This window comes from Electrophorus electricus, chromosome 5 (genome assembly GCF_013358815.1).
Source record: "Electrophorus electricus isolate fEleEle1 chromosome 5, fEleEle1.pri, whole genome shotgun sequence".
Taxonomy (NCBI): Eukaryota; Metazoa; Chordata; class Actinopteri; order Gymnotiformes; family Gymnotidae; genus Electrophorus; species Electrophorus electricus.
In genome coordinates this window covers 26,746,965-26,769,077 of record NC_049539.1, presented here as the reverse complement: position 1 = coordinate 26,769,077, position 22,113 = coordinate 26,746,965, and the positions used below count along the sequence as shown (strand labels likewise).

The window sequence follows — 22,113 nt, the reverse complement described above, 5'->3', positions numbered from 1 at the left end:
CACACCCACACACACACACACACACACACACACACACACACACACACACACACACACACACACACACACACACACACAATGTATATATATATTCTCTGTCTCTGTTAAAAAAAATACAGAGCTCCTTGCTGAACACTCCTGTGTCTTGACTCAGTGTGGCTTTCTGAGTGTTTGCCAGAGAAACCAGTGGGACATTTGAATTACAGAATGACAGTCATGTGTTGCATTCCAACTGGTAAGAAGACACTGCAGTCATTTTGGAATGCACTGGTCTGCTCTTAAGATAAAGGCTTGTCTGTTCTTTAATGTTGTTGCTGTCAGAAAAGCCATTCCCCAAAGTTTACCATTCAAAATATACTTACAGTACAACCTTTTACCACTGGAAATGAAAACTATTGTTCAGTTTGCTCTGACTGAGAAATACATTCACATAATTTGATTAGTTACAGAAGGAGCATCAGTAATAAAAACCTTTAAAAATTAAAATGATTAATCCAAAAGATACTTACAAAGCTCGCCTGGTATTTTTCAACACTGGAAGTAATTCCTTCAGTCCTTTATCTGATGGCCTGAATTTCTTCAGCTCAAATTTCTCTTGAATCTCCTCTGACATCAGCAGCACAAACACCAGAGCTGAACACTGTGTAGATGAGAGTGTCTGTGTTGAGAGGTCCCCTGAGTTCAGGAAGGTCTGTATTTCACTTATCAGAGAGTTGTCTTTCAGTTCACTCAAGCAGTGGAATAGATTGATAGTCTCTTCAAAGGATTTTGTTCTCTTGATGGTTTTCTTGATGTAGTTCACAGTCTCCTCTAAACTCTCTTCTCTGATGTCCAGTTCTGGGTGTAGACTTTTCAGGAGCCTCTGATTGGACTGCAGTGAGAGGCCGAAGAGGAAACGGAGGAAAAGGTCCAGGTGCCCATTTTCACTCCTCATGGCCTTATCTACTGCTGTCTCAAGCAGATCACACAGTCTGTGTTTTAACTTCCACTTCATTTTCTCCAGTGGGGTTTTAAGGAGTGGGTTGCCTTCATCCCTGAATGTTAGGAACACAAATACAGCAGCAAGAAACTCCTGGAAGCTTAAATGCACAAAGCTGTAGATCTTCCCCTCCTGTTTAAAAATTTGTGTACAAATTCCAGAGTACACTAAAGCCTCACAGACATCAATACCACATTCTTCCAGATCTTTCTCATAGAACAGAAGTTGTCCTTTTTGCAGCTGAAGAAAGGCTAACTTTCCAAGCTTCACAATATCCAGCACCTCTGCTCTTTTTGTCTCAGATGAAACTGCATTGTTGGTGCTTTGCTTTGTGTTGTATTTCTTAGTCTTTTGATCTGTGAAAAACAGCAGGAAATGTAGATACATTTCTGTCAGAGTTGTTGGAGCATTTTTCATGTCCACACCTTCCTTCAGCATTTTCTGAAACACGGTGGCTGAGATCCTGCAGACGACAGGTATGTGACACAAGATATGAAGGCTTCTTGCAGTCTTAATGTGTGATATAATTCTGCTGGCTTGATCTTCATCTCTGATTCTCTTCCTGAAGTACTCCTCCTTCTGTGGGTCATTGAATCCACGGATTTCTGTAACAGGGTTAAAGTATTGGTCATTTATCTTACTGACTGCTGCAGGTCGTGAAGTGATCCAGAGGAGAGCAGAAGGAAGCAGTTCTCCATTTATGAGGTTTGTTATTAGTTTATCAAGAGTAGTCTTCTCATTCACATTAGATACCTTCTTCTGATGAAGATCTAGAGGAATTCTACTTTCATCCAGTCCATCTAGTATGAAAAGCAGCCGATGTTTGTCATTTAATATCTCCTTTTCATCTCCAGAATGGAGTTCTTGATGGAAGTAAAGAAGTAGTTTTGAGAGGCTGTACTTTTCATCCTTTATCAAGTTCAGCTCTCGAAATGGGAGGTACATGATGAAATCTATGTCCTGGTTGCACTTCTTTTCAGCCCAGTCAAGAATGAACTTGTGCACAGAGACTGTTTTTCCCACTCCAGCTATTCCCAATGTCAGGACTTTAGTACCACGCTTGTTTTCAGTAGACTGCACTTTGAAGAGGTCACTGAGTGTGACTGGTGTTTCTTCTGTTTTGGGGTAAAATTTCTCTACCTGTCTCACTTCGTGTTTTGTGTTCACGCCTCCTGTGCACCCTTTGATCATGTAAACTTCAGTGTAAGTGTCTTGTATAGGCACACGATCACATTCTATTGGAGCCTCCTCACACAACTTCTCAAATTTTTCCTTATATTTTATTTTCATTCTCCTGCTGAGATCACTTTTTCCTAGAGCTGTTAAAAAATGGGAAGAAAAAAATTATGTGCATGATTCTTGTGTCTGAAAGTGTTTTAGTGTAATTTCAAAATGTTAACTTTATGTCATGTTCTCTCTCCATTTTGTTTTACTACTGTAGAGTAGAATAACTATCAGTAGTAGTACCAAATAAGGTGACATCAAAAAGATCCCAAATGATAGTCAAAGTCTTTAGCATTGCTCAGAGGTAGAAGTCAGTAATGGCTCATTGAGTCCTTAAATGAACCAAGCTGGATATTAGTTCTTTGTTTCTGCTGCTTTGCTTTGTCTTATCTCTTTGGATTATCTCTCAGTTCTACTTCCATTAGTTCATAATCACAGTGTGTGTGCAGTGCTTTACTTGTGCAGTAACTGTTTAGGTCTCATCATAGTACAGAGACCACTCTGATTAAAGTAGTTAATGACCTGTTGTTGTTTTATGACCAGAGGTGTGTCTCTTTGCCTGTATTACTTCATCTCAGTGCAGCATTTGATACTGAAGATCATAACATTTTACTAGATAGGCTCTAAAATGCTGTTGGAATTATGGGACTAGCCCTTTCTTGGTGTAGGTCTAACTGATCTTCGCTCATGTAAATCACATTTCTAGGACAGCCTTTTTCCACCTCAGGAACATTGCAAAGTTTAGAAACATATAATTAGAAATTAGAAATTAGATTAGAAACATATTATAAAAAAAAACCTAGTCTATGTGTTTCTCACTTCCAGATTGGACTACTTACTATCTGGTTGTACTACTAAGTGCATAAACAAGCTCCAGTTAGTTCACAACGCAGCAGCCAGAGTTCTTACTAGAACTAGAAAGGTTGATCATTCTACTCCTATCTTAGCTGCACTGCATTGGCTACCAGTAAAATTTTGTATTGGTTATAAAATACTTCTAATGACCTACAAAGCACTGAGGAGCCCTACACTACCGTAGTGAGCTCTTGGTCTGTTATAATCCACTATGTCTGCTTAGATCAAAAGGTGCAGGCTATTTATTAGTACATAAAATAAATAAATCAACCATAGGGCCTATAAAGCTCCCACCCTATGGAATAACCTTCCTGTATATGTTTGAGAGTATTGTATATTCAGACATTTTATTAACTACTTCGCATCTTCGGTAATGGTGTAGATCTGGGGTTCATGGGCATTGAGAGTTATGGTAAACTGGGATGTTGTGTCATTTCACTTCTCTTATCATTCTAGGTTGTTGACTGAGAGCAGTGCTGATGTTCCACGGATGTTCCTCATGCCTGTGTTTCCATCTAGATCCTTTTAGCTATGCTGCTATTTTAACTATGCTGCCATAGTTAGATCTGCCATTTTTGCACATTATATACCCCTATTTTACACACTTTACTATTTGATCAGGCCTAATAATCCATCCTCTCTTTATGCCGAGGTACATCTACATCCTGGTGTTGCTCAGCCTTGACCCATCTCAGCTACTGTGGCTCCTCCCACCCCAACCCTCCACTGCTGTGGCTTGTCCCTCCCTGACCCATTAACATGTTGCTCCTTCCACCTCCACCCCAGCCACTTACTTCTCCACCCTGGTTCTCTTGCCCCTGAACATTGAGAAGCTCTAGACTGACTGGGCAGCTGTTCCTAAGTCACTCCTGTGGCAGATTGATTTTGTACTCTAGACTTGTAGAACCCAGACTAGGTCTTCTAGTACCAGACTAGGACTTCTAGAACCCAGACTAGGACTTCATGAGAACCCAGGATACTGCTTCTGTTGCTTACTTGAGCATGTTGCTTAAAGTTGTAATATATATTCATGTTGTTTAAAGTTTTAATATATTTTCATGCCTAAAGGTCTGTCTGGGTTGAATTTACCAGCTGGACTCTTAGCAGTCGACTCTTCACATTTGTCTCCACCTGTGAGAACAGACATCAGAGTAAAGAGCAGAAAATATAAAACCTACTTTATTGATGGTGAGTAAGTCCTGTGTGCAATTTTTGGTTGACTGCTATGTTTAAAAATACACTGAACATTTCTTAATTGACATTTTGTAAATTATATAGTCTGTGTTAAAAAACACATTGTTCATTATTGGACTACATTTGTGATTTGTCCATGTTTAAACTGAGATTGACATCACTGTTCTCATTGCTGTTAAAGAACATTTGTTATACAAACCTATTTGTTTGCAATGTTTATTAATATGCCAGATGATTTTGAGTTTTGCCATATTCTACTTTGTAATTTATTAATTAAGATCAATAATAAAAGAAAATTAGGTTCTTTGAATATATAAAATAAATATGTAAACTGTAAGTGAAAGAGAACACAAAGTGAAATTTGTCCAGACATTCTACATAGTGGAATTTGGCTCTGATTCTACAGAGAGGATTGTATCTCTCTCTGGTCAGGAGTGTGTTGTCCTTAGCCAGCTAACTGTTCAAGTGCAACATTATATTCCTTTTCTAACAGAGGGCAATAAACACTTTACCTCAGCACACAGGGCAATAAAGACATTTTACCTCAGCACAGAGGGCAATAAAGACACTTAACTTCAGCACACAGGGCAATAAAGACACTACCTCAGCACACAAGACAATAAAGACACTTTACCTCAGCACACAGGGCAATAAAGATACTTTACCTCAGCACACAGGGCAATAAAGACACTTAACCTCAGCACACAGGGCTATAAAGACACTACCTCAGCACACAGGGCAATAAAGACACTTTACCTCAGCTCACAGGGCAATAAAGATACTTTACCTCAGCACACAGGGCAATGAAGACACTTAACCTCAGCACACAGGGCAATAAAGACACTTTACCTCAGCACACAGGGCACTACATTCTTTGTCCATTGAGTTCACTAACAAAACAAAAACAAATGCTATGAGCATATAAAATCCCAAAATAGTGAGTTTAAAAAGTGAACATGATTTCACCTGCTTTATTTTCACTGTGTTTGGTCCTCAGGGCCTCAGCCTGTTGGTTGTGGCGCATCTTCTTCAGGATGAGCTGTGTGATCTCCGCAGCTCCATCTTGGCCATATTGCTGCACCATCTTGTCCACAGTGTCAGGTCTGTTAGAATTCTCCAGATGAGATTTTGGGATACAGGGGAAACCTTCCATGCCATTTTTCAGATACCACTGGAATGTCTTCAGCTCTTCTGTCTCCAGGTCATTTAAAGTGAAGAGAAGCTGTTCTTTGTCCATCCTGCAGTGTGAAGAAGGACAACAGACTCCAGTTTACTAAAGGTTCACAAACATGTTCAACGGTTTATGTTCACAGTGCAGGAACAGACAGAGAAGTGAATGTGAGTGTGTTGGGTGAAGTGCGCTGTGTGTGACATAGAGAGGAGTGAATGTGAATGTGTTGTGTGAAGTGTGTTGTGTGTGTGATGTAGAGAGGATTGAATGTGAGTGTGTTGGGTGAACTGTGTGACGTAGACAGAAGTAAGTAAATTGTTGCTGTGTGTTCACTGGGTTTTACCCATTTGTCATCTCTCACTACCACTGTGTGGCTCTGTTATGAAAACTCTGGTAGTCTGAGGTCATACAGTCTGCTTGTTTTACTCTGGTGATGGGCAGATATGTGTATTCACACGTGTCACACGACTATAATACATTATTTATTTTTACACAAATGAGAGATGAGGCCTGTGAGGGTGAGATGGGAGTGATCAGAGAACAGGCCTGTGAAGGTGAGTTGGAACTGATCAGAGAACATGCCTGTGAGGGTGAGATGGAAGTGATCAGAGAACAGGCCTGTGAAGGTGAGATGGGAGTGATCAGAGAACAGGCCTGTGAGGGTGAGTTGGAACTGATCAGAGAACATGCCTGTGAGGGTGAGATGGAAGTGATCAGAGAACAGGCCTGTGAGGGTGAGATGGAAGTGATCAGAGAACAGGCCTGTGAGGGTGAGATGGGAGTGATCAGAGAACAGGCCTGTGAGGGTAAGATGGGAGGTGGCCCACAAACTGCTGCTGGAAGGAGAACAAACCAACATGGAGGACCAGATGTGACAGGGATATAGACACTGAAATTAGACTGCACATGGACAGACTGTTTGTGTAATCAGACTGTATGTGTAGTGCTGTAGACTGGGGTATGACCTGCACACTACTAGAGGATGAGCCTTTCAGTGCATTTACACTGTTCTGGTGCAGACACACAACACTCAGCACACAGCCCACCCAACACAAAACACAACACACAGCCTGTGGGTCTGACACAGCGCAGTGACACTCTAATGGGCTCAACAATGAAAATATCAAAATTATGTATTCTTACTCAAATATACCAGCCACCACAAATTCAATGAGACAGTTTAATAAAAATGTGAAACAGTGCCCCCTCGTGATTACTTTCAAATATTGGAATTGTTCTCCTGGCGGTTGTTTTCTCTTGGTTGTCCATAACCAAACTGAAGCAACATTCAACCGAAATACAACAGTAATAAAAAGGTTCATCCACATTATTTCAGAGGTAGCAAGTCTTTCTCAAAAACAAGTATGAGTAAAAAATATTGATCTTGACTACAGGAAGTTTAACCCAGGAAAAAATATGTGTGGAAGTATGTAAACAACAATATGTGTTGTGTATTCTGTATTGCTGGATTCAGCGTAAATGGTACATGTAATTATATCATACAAACTGATAAAATCTATGTTGTGTCTTCTGTTTCAATGGTTTCAGAGTCTAGATTGCTTAACATTATAATCTGTACACAACAGAATGATCATTTTTGTGTTGTGTTTCACTGGATTCTGAATCCACGGTGCTAAAAATTGCATCATGGAACAAGCAAAAAGTTTTTTATTCTGTACTGCTGGATTGAAAGGGCAAAGTGCTTTCCATTCATCACATCTCACATTGATGTTCATTTCTTTCTATTACATCAGGGCCGTTTATATAACCACCTTGCCAGGTTCATCAGCATGCAGGTTGCCACAACTACAGGCATTGATGTAATATTGACAACAAGTGCTTTGTCTCATGTATGAAATCTGTTGAAGTGACGGACAGTCCAGCCATTTACAATACCTTGTAGCAAGAAAGCTCAAATAATCGCAAAAGGTCTTCGAGGTCTATACAGGATCTACGGAGACTTGATCTCAGATCATACAAAATGAAGTGTGCTTACTAAGCATTACACCATAGAAATTTCAAAATAATCTTTCTTCTGTATGCCTGAATTCAGATCTACAAGGCTTACCTTTAATCCATAGAACCAACAATAAAACCTTTTGTGTGTACTGTAACCCTGGCTTCAGAGTCCAGAGTGCTTTTCGTTCCGTCATGAAACAAAAGAAAGAGCTTTGGTTGTGTCTGAGAAATGAGACCAGGGACATTTCAACTGGATCCACTGTATGACACTCAAATTACAGTATTCAGAGTCCAGAGTGCAAAACAATATACTATGGAACCAATAAGAGAGATGTGAGTCTTCTGTACTGCTGTAATCCTTCTTCTGTATGCCTGAATTCAGATCTTCAAGGCTTACCTTAAATCCATAGAACCAACAATAAGACCTTTTGTGTGTACTGTAACGCTGGCTTCAGAGTCCAGAGAGCTTATCATTCCTTCATCAAAAAAAAGAAAGAGCTTTGGTTGTGTCTGAGAAATGAGACCAGGGACAATTCAACTGGATCCACTGTATGACACTCAAATTACCGTATTCAGAGTCCAGAGTGGAAAACAATATACTATGCAACCAAAAGGAGAGATGTGAGTCTTCTGTACTGCTGGATTCAGAATCAACTGTAAATACCATTATATCATGGAGGAATCAAAAAATAATTGTTGTATCTTTCTTCTGTATGCCTGAATTCAGATTGACAAATTTTACCTTTAATCCATAGAACCAACAATAAGACCTTTTGTGTATACTGTAATGCTGGCTTCAGAGTCCAGAGTGCTTATCATTCCAACTGTGAATACCATTATATAATGGAGGAATCAAAAAGATTTGTTGTGTCTTCTTATATTGTTGGCGAATCATTTCTATGACCAAATTATCTTTACATAATGTCATATATGCGAGGACCATCAGAATGCACCTTTCCACAATGACAGCTATTCAGGAAATTCTGGCATAAAGTTAATCAAACCTGGTCCACCGATAAAGGCTTCAGCAAAATAAAAGAACTTGCAGCAAGACATCACCTTCTGTATGAATAGAACAAGAAGCATTCAACAGGTTCCACTGAGAGTTGAACTCAGATCACTAAAGTCAAAGTCCAGGGTGCTAACCATTACACCATAGAACCAATTGGTGAGCTTTGGGTCTTCTTACATTAATGTATTGACCATATGTGTATACCCTTACATCAAGCAGGAAACAAAAATATGTGTTGTGTCTTCTGTATTGCTGGATTCAGCATAAATGGTACATGCAATTATATCATACAAACTGATAAAATATATGTTGTGTCTTCTGTTTCACTGGTTTCAGAGTCTAGATTGCTTAACATTATAATCTGTACACAACAGAATGATCATTTTTGTGTTGCGTTTCACTGGATTCTGAGTCCACGGTGCTAAAAATTGCATCATGGAACAAGCAAAAAGTTTTTTATTCTGTACTGCTGGATTGAAAGGGCAAAGTGCTCTCCATTCATCACATCTCACATTGATGTTCATTTCTTTCTTTTACATCAGGGCCGTTTATATAACCACCTTGCCAGGTTCATCAGCATGCAGGTTGCCACAACTACAGGCATTGATGTAATATTGACAACAAGTGCTTTGTCTCATGTATGAAATCTGTTGAAGTGACGGACAGTCCAGCCATTTACAATACCTTGTAGCAAGAAAGCTCAAATAATCGCAAAAGGTCTTCGAGGTCTATACAGGATCTACGGAGACTTGATCTCAGATCATACAAAATGAAGTGTGCTTACTAAGCATTACACCATAGAAATTTCAAAATAATCTTTCTTCTGTATGCCTGAATTCAGATCTACAAGGCTTACCTTTAATCCATAGAACCAACAATAAAACCTTTTGTGTGTACTGTAACCCTGGCTTCAGAGTCCAGAGTGCTTTTCGTTCCGTCATGAAACAAAAGAAAGAGCTTTGGTTGTGTCTGAGAAATGAGACCAGGGACATTTCAACTGGATCCACTGTATGACACTCAGATTACCGTATTCAGAGTCCAGGGTGGAAAACAATTTACTATGGAACCAAAAAGAGAGATGTGAGTCTTCTGTACTGCTGTAATCCTTCTTCTGTATGCCTGAATTCAGATCTTCAAGGCTTACCTTAAATCCATAGAACCAACAATAAGACCTTTTGTGTGTACTGTAACGCTGGCTTCAGAGTCCAGAGAGCTTATCATTCCTTCATCAAAAAAAAGAAAGAGCTTTGGTTGTGTCTGAGAAATGAGACCAGGGACAATTCAACTGGATCCACTGTATGACACTCAAATTACCGTATTCAGAGTCCAGAGTGGAAAACAATATACTATGCAACCAAAAAGAGAGATGTGAGTCTTCTGTACTGCTGGATTCAGAATCAACTGTAAATACTATTATATCATGGAGGAATCAAAAAATAATTGTTGTATCTTTCTTCTGTATGCCTGAATTCAGATTGACAAATTTTACCTTTAATCCATAGAACCAACAATAAGACCTTTTGTGTATACTGTAACGCTGGCTTCAGAGTCCAGAGTGCTTATCATTCTAACTGTGAATACCATTATATAATGGAGGAATCAAAAAGATTTGTTGTGTCTTCTTATATTGTTGGCGAATCATTTCTATGACCAAATTATCTTTACATAATGTCATATATGCGAGGACCATCAGAATGCACCTTTCCACAATGACAGCTATTCAGGAAATTCTGGCATAAAGTTAATCAAACCTGGTCCACCGATAAAGGCTTCAGCAAAATAAAAGAACTTGCAGCAAGACGTCACCTTCTGTATGAATGGAACAAGAAGCATTCAACAGGTTCCACTGAGAGTTGAACTCAGATCACTGGAGTCAAAGTCCAGGGTGCTAACCATTACACCATAGAACCAATTGGTGAGCTTTGGGTCTTCTTACATTAATGTATTGACCATATGTGTATACCCTTACATCAAGCAGGAAACAAAAATATGTGTTGTGTCTTCTGTATTGCTGGATTCAGCATAAATGGTACATGCAATTATATCATACAAACTGATAAAATATATGTTGTGTCTTCTGTTTCACTGGTTTCAGAGTCTAGATTGCTTAACATTATAATCTGTACACAACAGAATGATCATTTTTGTGTTGCGTTTCACTGGATTCTGAGTCCACGGTGCTAAAAATTGCATCATGGAACAAGCAAAAAGTTTTTTATTCTGTACTGCTGGATTGAAAGGGCAAAGTGCTTTCCATTCATCACATCTCACATTGATGTTCATTTCTTTCTTTTACATCAGGGCCGTTTATATAACCACCTTGCCAGGTTCATCAGCATGCAGGTTGCCACAACTACAGGCATTGATGTAATATTGACAACAAGTGCTTTGTCTCATGTATGAAATCTGTTGAAGTGACGGACAGTCCAGCCATTTACAATACCTTGCAGCAAGAAAGCTCAAATAATCGCAAAAGGTCTTCAAGGTCTATACAGGATCTACGGAGACTTGATCTCAGATCATACAAAATGAAGTGTGCTTACTAAGCATTACACCATAGAAATTTCAAAATAATCTTTCTTCTGTATGCCTGAATTCAGATCTACAAGGCTTACCTTTAATCCATAGAACCAACAATAAAACCTTTTGTGTGTACTGTAACCCTGGCTTCAGAGTCCAGAGTGCTTTTCGTTCCGTCATGAAACAAAAGAAAGAGCTTTGGTTGTGTCTGAGAAATGAGACCAGGGACATTTCAACTGGATCCACTGTATGACACTCAGATTACCGTATTCAGAGTCCAGGGTGGAAAACAATTTACTATGGAACCAAAAAGAGAGATGTGAGTCTTCTGTACTGCTGTAATCCTTCTTCTGTATGCCTGAATTCAGATCTTCAAGGCTTACCTTAAATCCATAGAACCAACAATAAGACCTTTTGTGTGTACTGTAACGCTGGCTTCAGAGTCCAGAGAGCTTATCATTCCTTCATCAAAAAAAAGAAAGAGCTTTGGTTGTGTCTGAGAAATGAGACCAGGGACAATTCAACTGGATCCACTGTATGACACTCAAATTACCGTATTCAGAGTCCAGAGTGGAAAACAATATACTATGCAACCAAAAAGAGAGATGTGAGTCTTCTGTACTGCTGGATTCAGAATCAACTGTAAATACCATTATATCATGGAGGAATCAAAAAATAATTGTTGTATCTTTCTTCTGTATGCCTGAATTCAGATTGACAAATTTTACCTTTAATCCATAGAACCAACAATAAGACCTTTTGTGTATACTGTAACGCTGGCTTCAGAGTCCAGAGTGCTTATCGTTCCAACTGTGAATACCATTATATAATGGAGGAATCAAAAAGATTTGTTGTGTCTTCTGATATTGTTGGCGAATCATTTCTTTGACCAAATTATGTTTACATAATGTCATATATGCGAGGACTATCAGAACACACTTTTCCACAATGACAGCTATTCAGAAAATTCTGGCATAAAGTTAATCAAACCTGGTCCACCGATAAAGGCTTCAGCAAAATAAAAGAACTTGCAGCAATAAGTCACCTTCTAGCTGAATAGAACAAGAAGCATACAACAGATTCCACTGAGAGTTGAACTCAAATCACTGGAGTCAAAGTGCAGGGTGCTAACCATTACATCATTGAACCAATTTGTGAGCTTTGGGTCTTCTTACATTAATGTATTCACAACCATATGTGTATACCCTTACATCAAGAAGGAAACAAAAATATGTGTTGTGTCTTCTGTATTGCTGGATGCAGTGTAAATGGTACATGCAATTCAGTGTCAAGCCTACTTACAATCACAATCTCCAAACAACAAATCGAGCCTTATTGTCTTGTGTTTCACTGGAGTCCACAGTGCTTACAATTCCATCATAGAACAAGTCCAAAAATGTTTTGTCTTCTGTATTGCTAGATTCAGAGGGCAGAGTGCTTTCCATATATCACATCTGTCTTTTTTTTGTAAGACATGAGTTCCGTTTATATAACTTTATCTTGTCCAACATCATCAGGACACAGATTGGCAAGGCATTCACCTAATTGTGGCAACAACTGCTTTGTCTCATGTTTCTAATCTGTATATGGCAGAGTGCTTTCCATATATCACATCTCCTGTCTTTTTTTTTTAAGACATGATTTGGTAAGTTTACCTAGTCAAGCATCATCAGCACACAGATTGGCAAGGCATTGACCTAATTGTGGCAACAACTGCTTTGTCTCATGTTTGTAATCTGGTCAAGTGACAGACATTTTTGCCATTTACAATAAGTTGTAGCAAGAAAACCCATATAATCTCAAAATGTCAGCCAGGTTTAGAAAGGTGCCATGGAGGCATGACCTCTGAAAATATAAAATGAAAAGTGCTTACTAAGCATTACACTGTGGAAACTTCAAAACAACCCTTCTTCCTTATAGCTGATTTCAGAGTCCACAATGCTTACCTTTACTCCATAACCAACAAGACAGCATGTTTGTACTGGTGGCTTCAGAATCCAGACCTTTCCATTATGAAATTAATATGTTTGGTTTTATGTTGTCTCGGAAACAAGGTAACAGGGACTTCAGCAGGTTCCACTGAGAGTCACACTCAGATGACTGGATTCAGAGTCCAGAGTGCTAACCATTACACCATGGAACCTTAACCATGCACCTGGGTGGCCTGTATTGCTGGATTCAGAATTAATTGGTTATCCCAGTACCTAATGGAAGGAACAAAAATGAAGTGTGATGTCTTCGTTTATCTGCCGTGAATTCTCTTTAGCTTAATGCCATCTATGCTAGGATAATCAGCATTTAGTTTTCCAAAATCACAGGCATTAAAGAATTCCTGACAAAAGGTTAATCTAATCTGATCCATCAATACAGGCTCAGCCATTAAAAAAACTTGCTACAAGAAAGTACCTGCTAGCTGAAAGGAACACCGATCCCTTCAATAGCTTACACCAAGAGTTGAACTGGGATCACCAGAGACAAAGACCAGATTGCTAACTATTACACCACAGAAACAACAAAAAAATGCATATATCACATCTCCTGTCTTTTTTTTTGTAAGACATGATTTGGTAGGTTTACCTTGTCCAGCATCATCAGCACACAGATTGGCAAGGCATTGACCTAATTGTGGCAACAACTGCTTTGTCTCATATTTGTAATCTGGTCAAGTGACAGACATTTTTACAATAAATTGTAGCAAGAAAACCCATATAATCTCAAAATGTCAGCCAGGTTTAGAAAGGTGCCACGGAGCCATGATCTCTGACAATATAAAATGAAAAGTGCTTACTAAGCATTACACTGTGGAAACCTATGCTAGGATAATCAGCATTTAGTTTTCCAAAATCACAGGCATTTAAGAAATCCTCACAAAAGGTTAATCGAATCTGATCCATCAATACAGGCTGCAGCCATTAAAAAAACTTGCTACAAGAAAGTACCTGCTAGCTGAAAGGAACAACAAGCATTCAATAGGTTCCACCAAGAGTTGAACTGGGATCACCAGAGACAAAGACCAGATTGCTAACTATTACACCACAGAAACAACAAAAAAATGCTTTTGCTCTTCTTGTATTGCTGTAATCACAACCGCATGTGTATACGGTTACATCAAGCAAAACAACAAAAATATGTTTTGTGTCTTCTGTATCGCTGGATTCAGTGTCCGTAGTACTTGCAAATATATTATACAAATGTTTAAAATATCTTTTGTGTCTTTAATTTTGCCGGATTTAGTGTCAAGCCTGCTTACAATCACAATCTGCAAACAACAAATTGAGCCTTATTGTCTTGTGTTTCACTGGATTCAGAGTCCACAGTGCTTTCACTTCCATCATAAAACAAATCCAAAAATGTTTTCTCTTCTGTATTGCTAGATTCAGAGGGCAGAGTGCTTTCCATATATCACATCTGTCTTTTTTTTGTAAGACATGAGTTCCGTTTATATAACTTTATCTTGTCCAACATCATCAGGACACAGATTGGCAAGGCATTGACCTAATTGTGGCAACAACTGCTTTTCTCATGTTTGTAATCTGTATATGGCAGAGTGCTTTCCATATATCAGATCTCCTGTCTTTTTTTTGTAAGACATGATTTGGTAGGTTTACCTTGTCCAGCATCATCAGCACACAGATTGGCAAGGCATTGACCTAATTGTGGCAACAACTGCTTTGTCTCATGTTTGTAATCTGGTCAAGTGACAGACATTTTTGCCATTTACAATAAATTGTAGCAAGAAAACCCATATAATCTCAAAATGTCAGCCAGGTTTAGAAAGGTGCCACGGATGCATGACCTCTGACAATATAAAATGAAAAGTGCGTGCAAAGCATTACACTGTGGAAACTTCAATACAACCCTTCTTCCTTATAGCTGATTTCAGAGTCCACAATGCTTACCTTTACTCCATAACCAACAAGACAGCATGTTTGCACTGGTGGCTTCAGAATCCAGACCTTTCCATTATGAAATTAATAGGTCTGGTTTTATGTTGTCTCAGAAACAAGGTAACAGGGACTTCAGCAGGTTCCACTGAGAGTCGAATTCAGATGACTGGATTCAGAGTCCAGAGGGCTAACCATTACACCATGGAACCTTAACCAAGCAACTGGGTGGCCTGTATTGCTGGATTCAGAATGAATTTTTTATCCCAGTACCTAATGGAAGGAACAAAAATGAAGTGTGATGTCTTCGTTTATTGATGGTGAATCATTTATCTGCCGTGAATTCTCTTTAGCCTAATGCCATCTATGCTAGGATAATCAGCATTTAGTTTTCCAAAATCACAGGCATTTAAGAATTCCTCACAAAAGGTTAATCGAATCTGATCCATCAATACAGGCTGCAGCCATTAAAACAACTTGCTACAAGAAAGTACCTGCTAGCTGAAAGGAACACCGATCCCTTCAATAGCTTACACCAAGAGTTGAACTGGGATCACCAGAGACAAAGACCAGATTGCTAACTATTACACCACAGAAACAACAAAAAAATGCATATATCACATCTCCTGTCTTTTTTTTGTAAGACATGATTTGGTAAGTTTACCTAGTCAAGCATCATCAGCACACAGATTGGCAAGGCATTGACCTAATTGTGGCAACAACTGCTTTGTCTCATATTTGTAATCTGGTCAAGTGACAGACATTTTTACAATAAATTGTAGCAAGAAAACCCATATAATCTCAAAATGTCAGCCAGGTTTAGAAAGGTGCCACGGAGCCATGATCTCTGACAATATAAAATGAAAAGTGCTTACTAAGCATTACACTGTGGAAACCTATGCTAGGATAATCAGCATTTAGTTTTCCAAAATCACAGGCATTTAAGAAATCCTCACAAAAGGTTAATCGAATCTGATCCATCAATACAGGCTGCAGCCATTAAAAAAACTTGCTACAAGAAAGTACCTGCTAGCTGAAAGGAACAACAAGCATTCAATAGGTTCCACCAGGAGTTGAACTGGGATCACCAGAGACAAAGACCAGATTGCTAACTATTACACCACAGAAACAACAAAAAAATGCTTTTGCTCTTCTTGTATTGATGTAATCACAACTGCATGTGTATACTGTTACATCAAGCAAAATAACAAAAACATGTTTTGTGTCTTCTGTATCGCTGGATTCAGTGTCCGTAGTACTTGCAAATATATTATACAAATGTTTAAAATATCTTTTGTGTATAACTTTATCTTGTCCAACATCATCAGGACAAAGATTGGCAAGGCATTGACCTAATTGTGGCAATATGTGTGTAAACACACACAGACAATGAAGACGGCTGTATGTCATATACAGTATACACATACAGACAGACAGACAATGAAGACGGCTGCATGTCATATACATGAGTCAGGATAGTTTGAACAGTCTGTACTATGGCTAGGAGCCATGTCTCCTTTTAATTAAGCATACACATACACACTCATACAGAGTGTGTTACAGGATTCAGCTGTAGCAAAATTACATACATTTATGAAATATTAACAGGGGGCATGATCATAAATGTAGGGAAAGGATTATCAATTATTACTGATTAATTACCAAATTAAATTAGTTCATATTTTGTGCAGGGACTGAATGCCATTGTTTCAGATATACTTGCCATTATGTCCAACTTAATGAATAAATGTGAAGTTTACTGATTAATGAATAATACAAATCTTTGACATTGTAAGACAAGTAGCAGACTTGCAGACAAATGAAAAAGGAAGGAGAGAAGAAAGAAAAAAAAGACAAATTATAAATTGAAATAAGTTAATAGAGAAGGATGACTTGCAATAAAGAGGACTGAGTAACCAAGAGACCCAGACCTACACACACACACACAACTTAGCTAACACTAACGTGCCAAGAGACAACTATGGCTAAATTAATTAATTAGGGAGAATTGAGTAAAAATGTCTGAAAGGGAAGAACACCTATCTGGGAAATCCTAATGGGAGCTTAGACCGGAGGTTACTATCTGAGCTAACAGGAGAAATATAAATCAGTACAGAATTATTTATGTGAATGATGGCTCATGGTTGGCACCCAGAGCTTACCCTGTGAATAAAGTAGATAATCTTGTCTTTTGGGGTCAGTGAAGGGTCAGATGATTACTCTGCTCAGGGAGAGGTTGCAGAGCTTCGGAGTGGCTGAATTCTGGATGAATTTACGCCACACATATTTCCCAACTTTTCTCTGCACTGTTAGTGACCCTAGCTCATCACCCAAGTTTTATCGAAATGGCAAAATGGAAGTTCAGGAAGCCCTGAACTTCGCCAAAGTTCCTGAGATTTAGGAAAGGTATTTCAGGAAGCATACAAGTTTGTAGCCGGGTGATGTAGACTGTTTTAAACCTAAGGCTGGTGGTTGGCTAGATTAAAACTAATTATGGTTGGCCAAACAGAACAAATCCTAATTCTACCAACAACAAAAAGAAGATGATTAAGTTGACGGTGTAGTGAAGAGCAAATGAATTGAGTTTAGATAGATTTGCAGACTGGGTCTAAGACAAACATATAAAATAAAACACTGTTATAATTATGTAATTCTTCTCATGAGAGGTGCAGCCTTTAAGTTACTTCTTGTAGAGTTTGAACTGACTGTCTGATACTGAGAATTGATTTTTAACTACTGATCTCGGGGGCAGCATGGAAGGAATGGCTCAACAGCTCTGTTCATGCATATTCATAATTCCTTTGTCTCAGTCTCAGGCTTTGATTCAGTCAGGCATTTATCTCGAGTTAGCTTACAAGACACGATTAATTCAATATAGTAAAAAGGAAAGAAAGGGGGAATAAACAACTGGAACACATACTGATATATTGATACTTGGGGTTGGGTGGTAATCGTCTTGTTATGGTACACTCCCCTTCCCACTGATCACGTGGTATGGCCCACCGCGTGCAGTGGGCTCACTGTTAACTGTTCATGCTGACTTGTTTGTAACCACGCCCCCTTTTAGCACACACCTGCACCCAGTTCTTGGTTTCATTTATGTATGTATTTAAATGCCTGTTTGTGTGTAGTTTGCAGTTGGTCATTGTTCATGTTACATGTTAGGTGTGTTCACAGTAGATGTTCATGGTGTACTGGATGTTACGTGTGAATGCCGTTAACATGTGTTGTTTATCTTTTGTTTTTTACGTTAATAAATGTGTGTCTCCGTCGAGAGAGGTCTGTGGTGGGAACAATTTTATCACACTAATTTCACCTGAGCACTTAGTCCACATATTTCTAAATGAAAAGAAAAAGTTCTTACCACCAATATAAAGCTCATAACTATATATAGGAAACAGTTACATTTTTCATTAAGAGAAAACATGATTGTTACACAAATATTATAACTCTTCTCATATTAATAGATAAAATAGTCTTCCTCTGTCTATTATACTTGAAATGAAGAAGTAATCACACAATAGCAAGTATAAAGGTTAATATGCGAATACAGCAATGACAGGTTAATTCATAGGTAAACTGCATTCACCATACTGGGACTCCGTCTCTGCTCACGCTCAGAGCCTTTCAAAGACAAGGAAAGTTAACATACATTTATAAAGAGGGACTCAGAACAGTTCAGGTTGAAGAACCTGTTACAGTCACTAAGGGGCACTGTGGATTCATAGTCCACACAATCAAATATCTTGTTGGATTCATGAGAATTAATAAAGAATATTTTCCTTATTTGAGTTTGGTTTTGTTGCAATGCTTCCAAGCGAACACTTTGTACAAGAAAGGTTAAAATCCAGTATTCCAGGAAAGTCTTGCAGATCTAGGTATTCTGGCATGTGAATCTGACCTTAAGTTTATATGACTGGTTTTCTGAATCTGGTGTATGGTTGGTTTTATGAATCTTACTGAAGGTCATAATTAATAATTATGATTAATGAATAATATTAATTATGAATAATCATAATTAAGGTCATAATCCTAATCTTTGGCCACTGACACAGAGTTTAACTGGATAATCAACCAATATCTTTAGCCAATGACAATGTTTAACTGGATAAGTATATTATATAGAAAAACAAAAGTAAATAATATTCACTCATAATTCTTCCATCACTTCTGGGCCTTTAGAACAGAAGCAATCTGACAACGATCTCCACAGTGACCACTTTTGCTAACATTTTGATGATTCTATTCTGTGAAACAACAAAGTCTGAACTACTTTGGCTAGATATTATTCTGCTGGGTTATGCCAGGTTATCAATACATATGATCAATAAATATTTCAGAGAAATCATCACAATAAACAAAGAAACAAATGAAGTTTCTGTTTTCTGTTGTGTTCTGTAAGGTATTTCAAATTTGTGTTATTTCAGTTTCATGTGTAAATCATGACATTTAGAAAGATAATTTATTAACAAAAGGCCAATATGTTTACTGGGATAAATAACCACATGGATTGTGTGTGTTCACATGTACTCTGTAGGGTTGTGTGGGTTCACATGTACTCTTTAGGGTTGTGTGGGTTCACATGTACTCTGTAGGATTGTGTGGGTTCACATAAACTCTGTAGGGTTGTGTGGGTTCACATGCACTCTGTAGTCTATGAAGTGCAGACCTATTTAATGAACTGTCAGTGTGGAACAGGTTTCATCTACAGCAGAAGGAAGTGTTGTGAATGTAGATAATTATGATTATGGATAATGAAGATCAATAAAGTAAAATAAAGGAACAATTTATATATTTATTATTATTTATATTTATATTATAAAATATTAGATCTTCTGCTGTTTTGGGGGCTTCTTCTCTTCCCAAATTACCTCCTCAGTTTTGGAAAAGATTCATTCACATAGTACACTTTTTGCTGGTATGCACAGGTGTTTTTACCATTATATAAATGTGTGGATGTACAGCACATCACTCCTGTCAGTAAACCAGAGGATCTCTCTCTACATATACTTTCTATATATTAATGTCACTATATCTATCCTACCTACTGCTCACTAGATGTCTCTCATTAGCATATCACTCAATATGTCCTATCAGTAACCTTCTATCTAGACAACACTGAATCTCTCCATCTCTCAAATTCTCTATTCTCACAAAACCCTCAAAGTTTTGATGTGTTTTCTTGACTTTTAAGCATTCATAGAGTTTGTGACTGAGACAGATGTGTGATCAGGTTTGTTTCAGACACTGTCAGTCAAAGACAGGAGCGGCAGGTTCTGTATGACAGTTGTAGAAACACAAGCTTCGTTTAGCCGTGGTCACGTGACATGGCCGTTTTGAGCCACACTTCAGATCAGTGTTTCAAAACGCTGCGCTTCAGAAACTCCAAACAAGCGTAGAAACGTCAGTGTTGACCGTCCGATCCCAAACTATAGTTAATAATACAGATAATTAACTATACAGGGAATCTGAACTGTCCACTGAGCATTTGGACAACACTAAAAATGGCCGAAACTGAACAGGAAACTAACTTTAAAAAACAAACGTTACAGCAGCAACTTTACGTTTAGGCCAAAGGAGTTTAAACTGGGAGCATTTACGACTTAAAATCGAGATTTTCAATAATTGACAACGTATATCTGAGCCAGTTAAATATTTTTAAAAATATAACTGTGCGATCGTACTGGGCCATTTTAGTGTCCGTCATTTTAGATGCGTACCGTTAACTTCACCAGGACTTTAATCTTACATTTAATCCACGTTTGGGTGGACCTACGATTTAAACACACAACTATGTACTTACAAGACACGTTGTTTAAACTGCACCGACATCGCATTTTAAGAAATAGGATGAACTTACCGTGAAATATTTTAAACTATTTAAATATCTGCCCAACTTTCAATAATGGCGACAGTTCAGAAAATACTTTCGTTTTCTTGAGAAGGAAGGAACTACAGGAACACCAGTGGGCGTAAATAGAGCACATGTCAATCATTTTCGTATGAAGCCAATTACTCAACCGATTTTTTTTTAAGACAATCATCAGCCAAAGTTAGCTGTCCATCATTTTACTGCAGCCAATCATAGACTAAGCAGTCTACACAGCCAATGGCTTCACAGTCCCGCCTACACGGACTTGTTTTGCGGCTGCGCCGAGAGTAAATCTCCACTATGTCGGCACGTTGAAACACTTCGGAACTTAACAAAGCATTTTGTTTGTAGATTTAACTTACGAATGATTGTAATTCAGATAATCAGCTTCACAATAAGCCTGTAAGTGTGTGGACTTTCATACCATGTTGTGCATATGACAAATAAAGAATCTTCTTAATGGCTGAATGCTGGGCGTGTGTGTGTGTGTGTGTGTGTGTGTGTGTGTGTATGTGTGTGTGTGCGCGCGCGCGCGCGCGCGCGTGTGTGTGTGTGTGTGTGTGTGTGTGTGTGTGCTTATTTCAAGTATTGTGGAAAAATTATTTATTAGTTTACCTGTATTTGGTACATCAGAAAACTACATGGCGTACTGAATAATAATAATAATAATAATAATAATAATAACACAAATTAAATTCATGCAAAACACAACTACCAGTTTGAGGTATTACATTTGGTGTGGATTTTTTCAGAGAATCACATTAGATACAATCACAATAGATAACTCCATATAACATTCATATATAATATTCTACATTGTAAGACAAATTTAGGAGTCCTAAATAAGCAGATTATTTTTTATAATAAACACAGAATACAGAATATATAGAACACACAGAACACATAGAATACAGAACACACAGAGCACACAGAACATAGAACACAGAACACATAGAACACAGAACACAGTCAAACAGTAAAATAATAGCTGTAAATGTGTATTAGCATTGCTGGTTACATAACAGTTGATCATTTACATTTTATCTTAAATAAATGCCATGCAAGACAGGAAGAATAAATAACAGCTGGATCACTGGCAGTGTTCTTCTGTTAGAAGAAGGAACCAAACACAGGTTCCTCATCATATGAAAACTATATTCACCTATTAAGTGAGCTATCTATAAGTAAGCTATATAGGTGTCCTTTATAGCAGTCCACAGCCAGATTCCATTGAGAACTTCTAGCCTCACTACAGAGTGTAATTAATGACTAGTGGGATGTCATAAATTTGCATATGACATATTTATTAATTATTCAATATTACCTTTTAGCACACAGATCTCTATATAACAATAGAAAAGAGAAGATAAAAATTGATATAACAAACTTATTCTCAGCTTATTCCTTTCATAAACCTAAAATTCCCCACCCAACAAAATCCCA

General features: G+C 38.1%; 1 protein-coding gene and 1 non-coding gene across 2 annotated transcripts in view; both read right to left on the bottom strand.

Moving 5' to 3' along the window:
- The window catches only part of LOC118241308 (NACHT, LRR and PYD domains-containing protein 12-like), a 152,013-nt gene extending 131,345 nt beyond the window's left edge, over positions 1-20,668 (bottom strand). Inside the window, exons 1-4 of the mRNA XM_035525960.1 lie at positions 20,659-20,668; positions 5,219-5,490; positions 4,148-4,189; positions 510-2,298 (exon numbers count right to left, since the gene is read on the bottom strand). Of these exons, the coding sequence (XP_035381853.1) occupies positions 510-2,298; positions 4,148-4,189; positions 5,219-5,489 (2,102 nt within the window). The 5' untranslated portion in view covers position 5,490; positions 20,659-20,668. The remainder of the gene's footprint in view (positions 1-509; positions 2,299-4,147; positions 4,190-5,218; positions 5,491-20,658) is intronic.
- On the bottom strand, positions 10,233-10,304 carry trnaq-uug. The gene has a single exon. It is a non-coding gene; the product is annotated as a tRNA-Gln (tRNA).
- Positions 20,669-22,113: the final 1,445 nt, after the last annotated feature.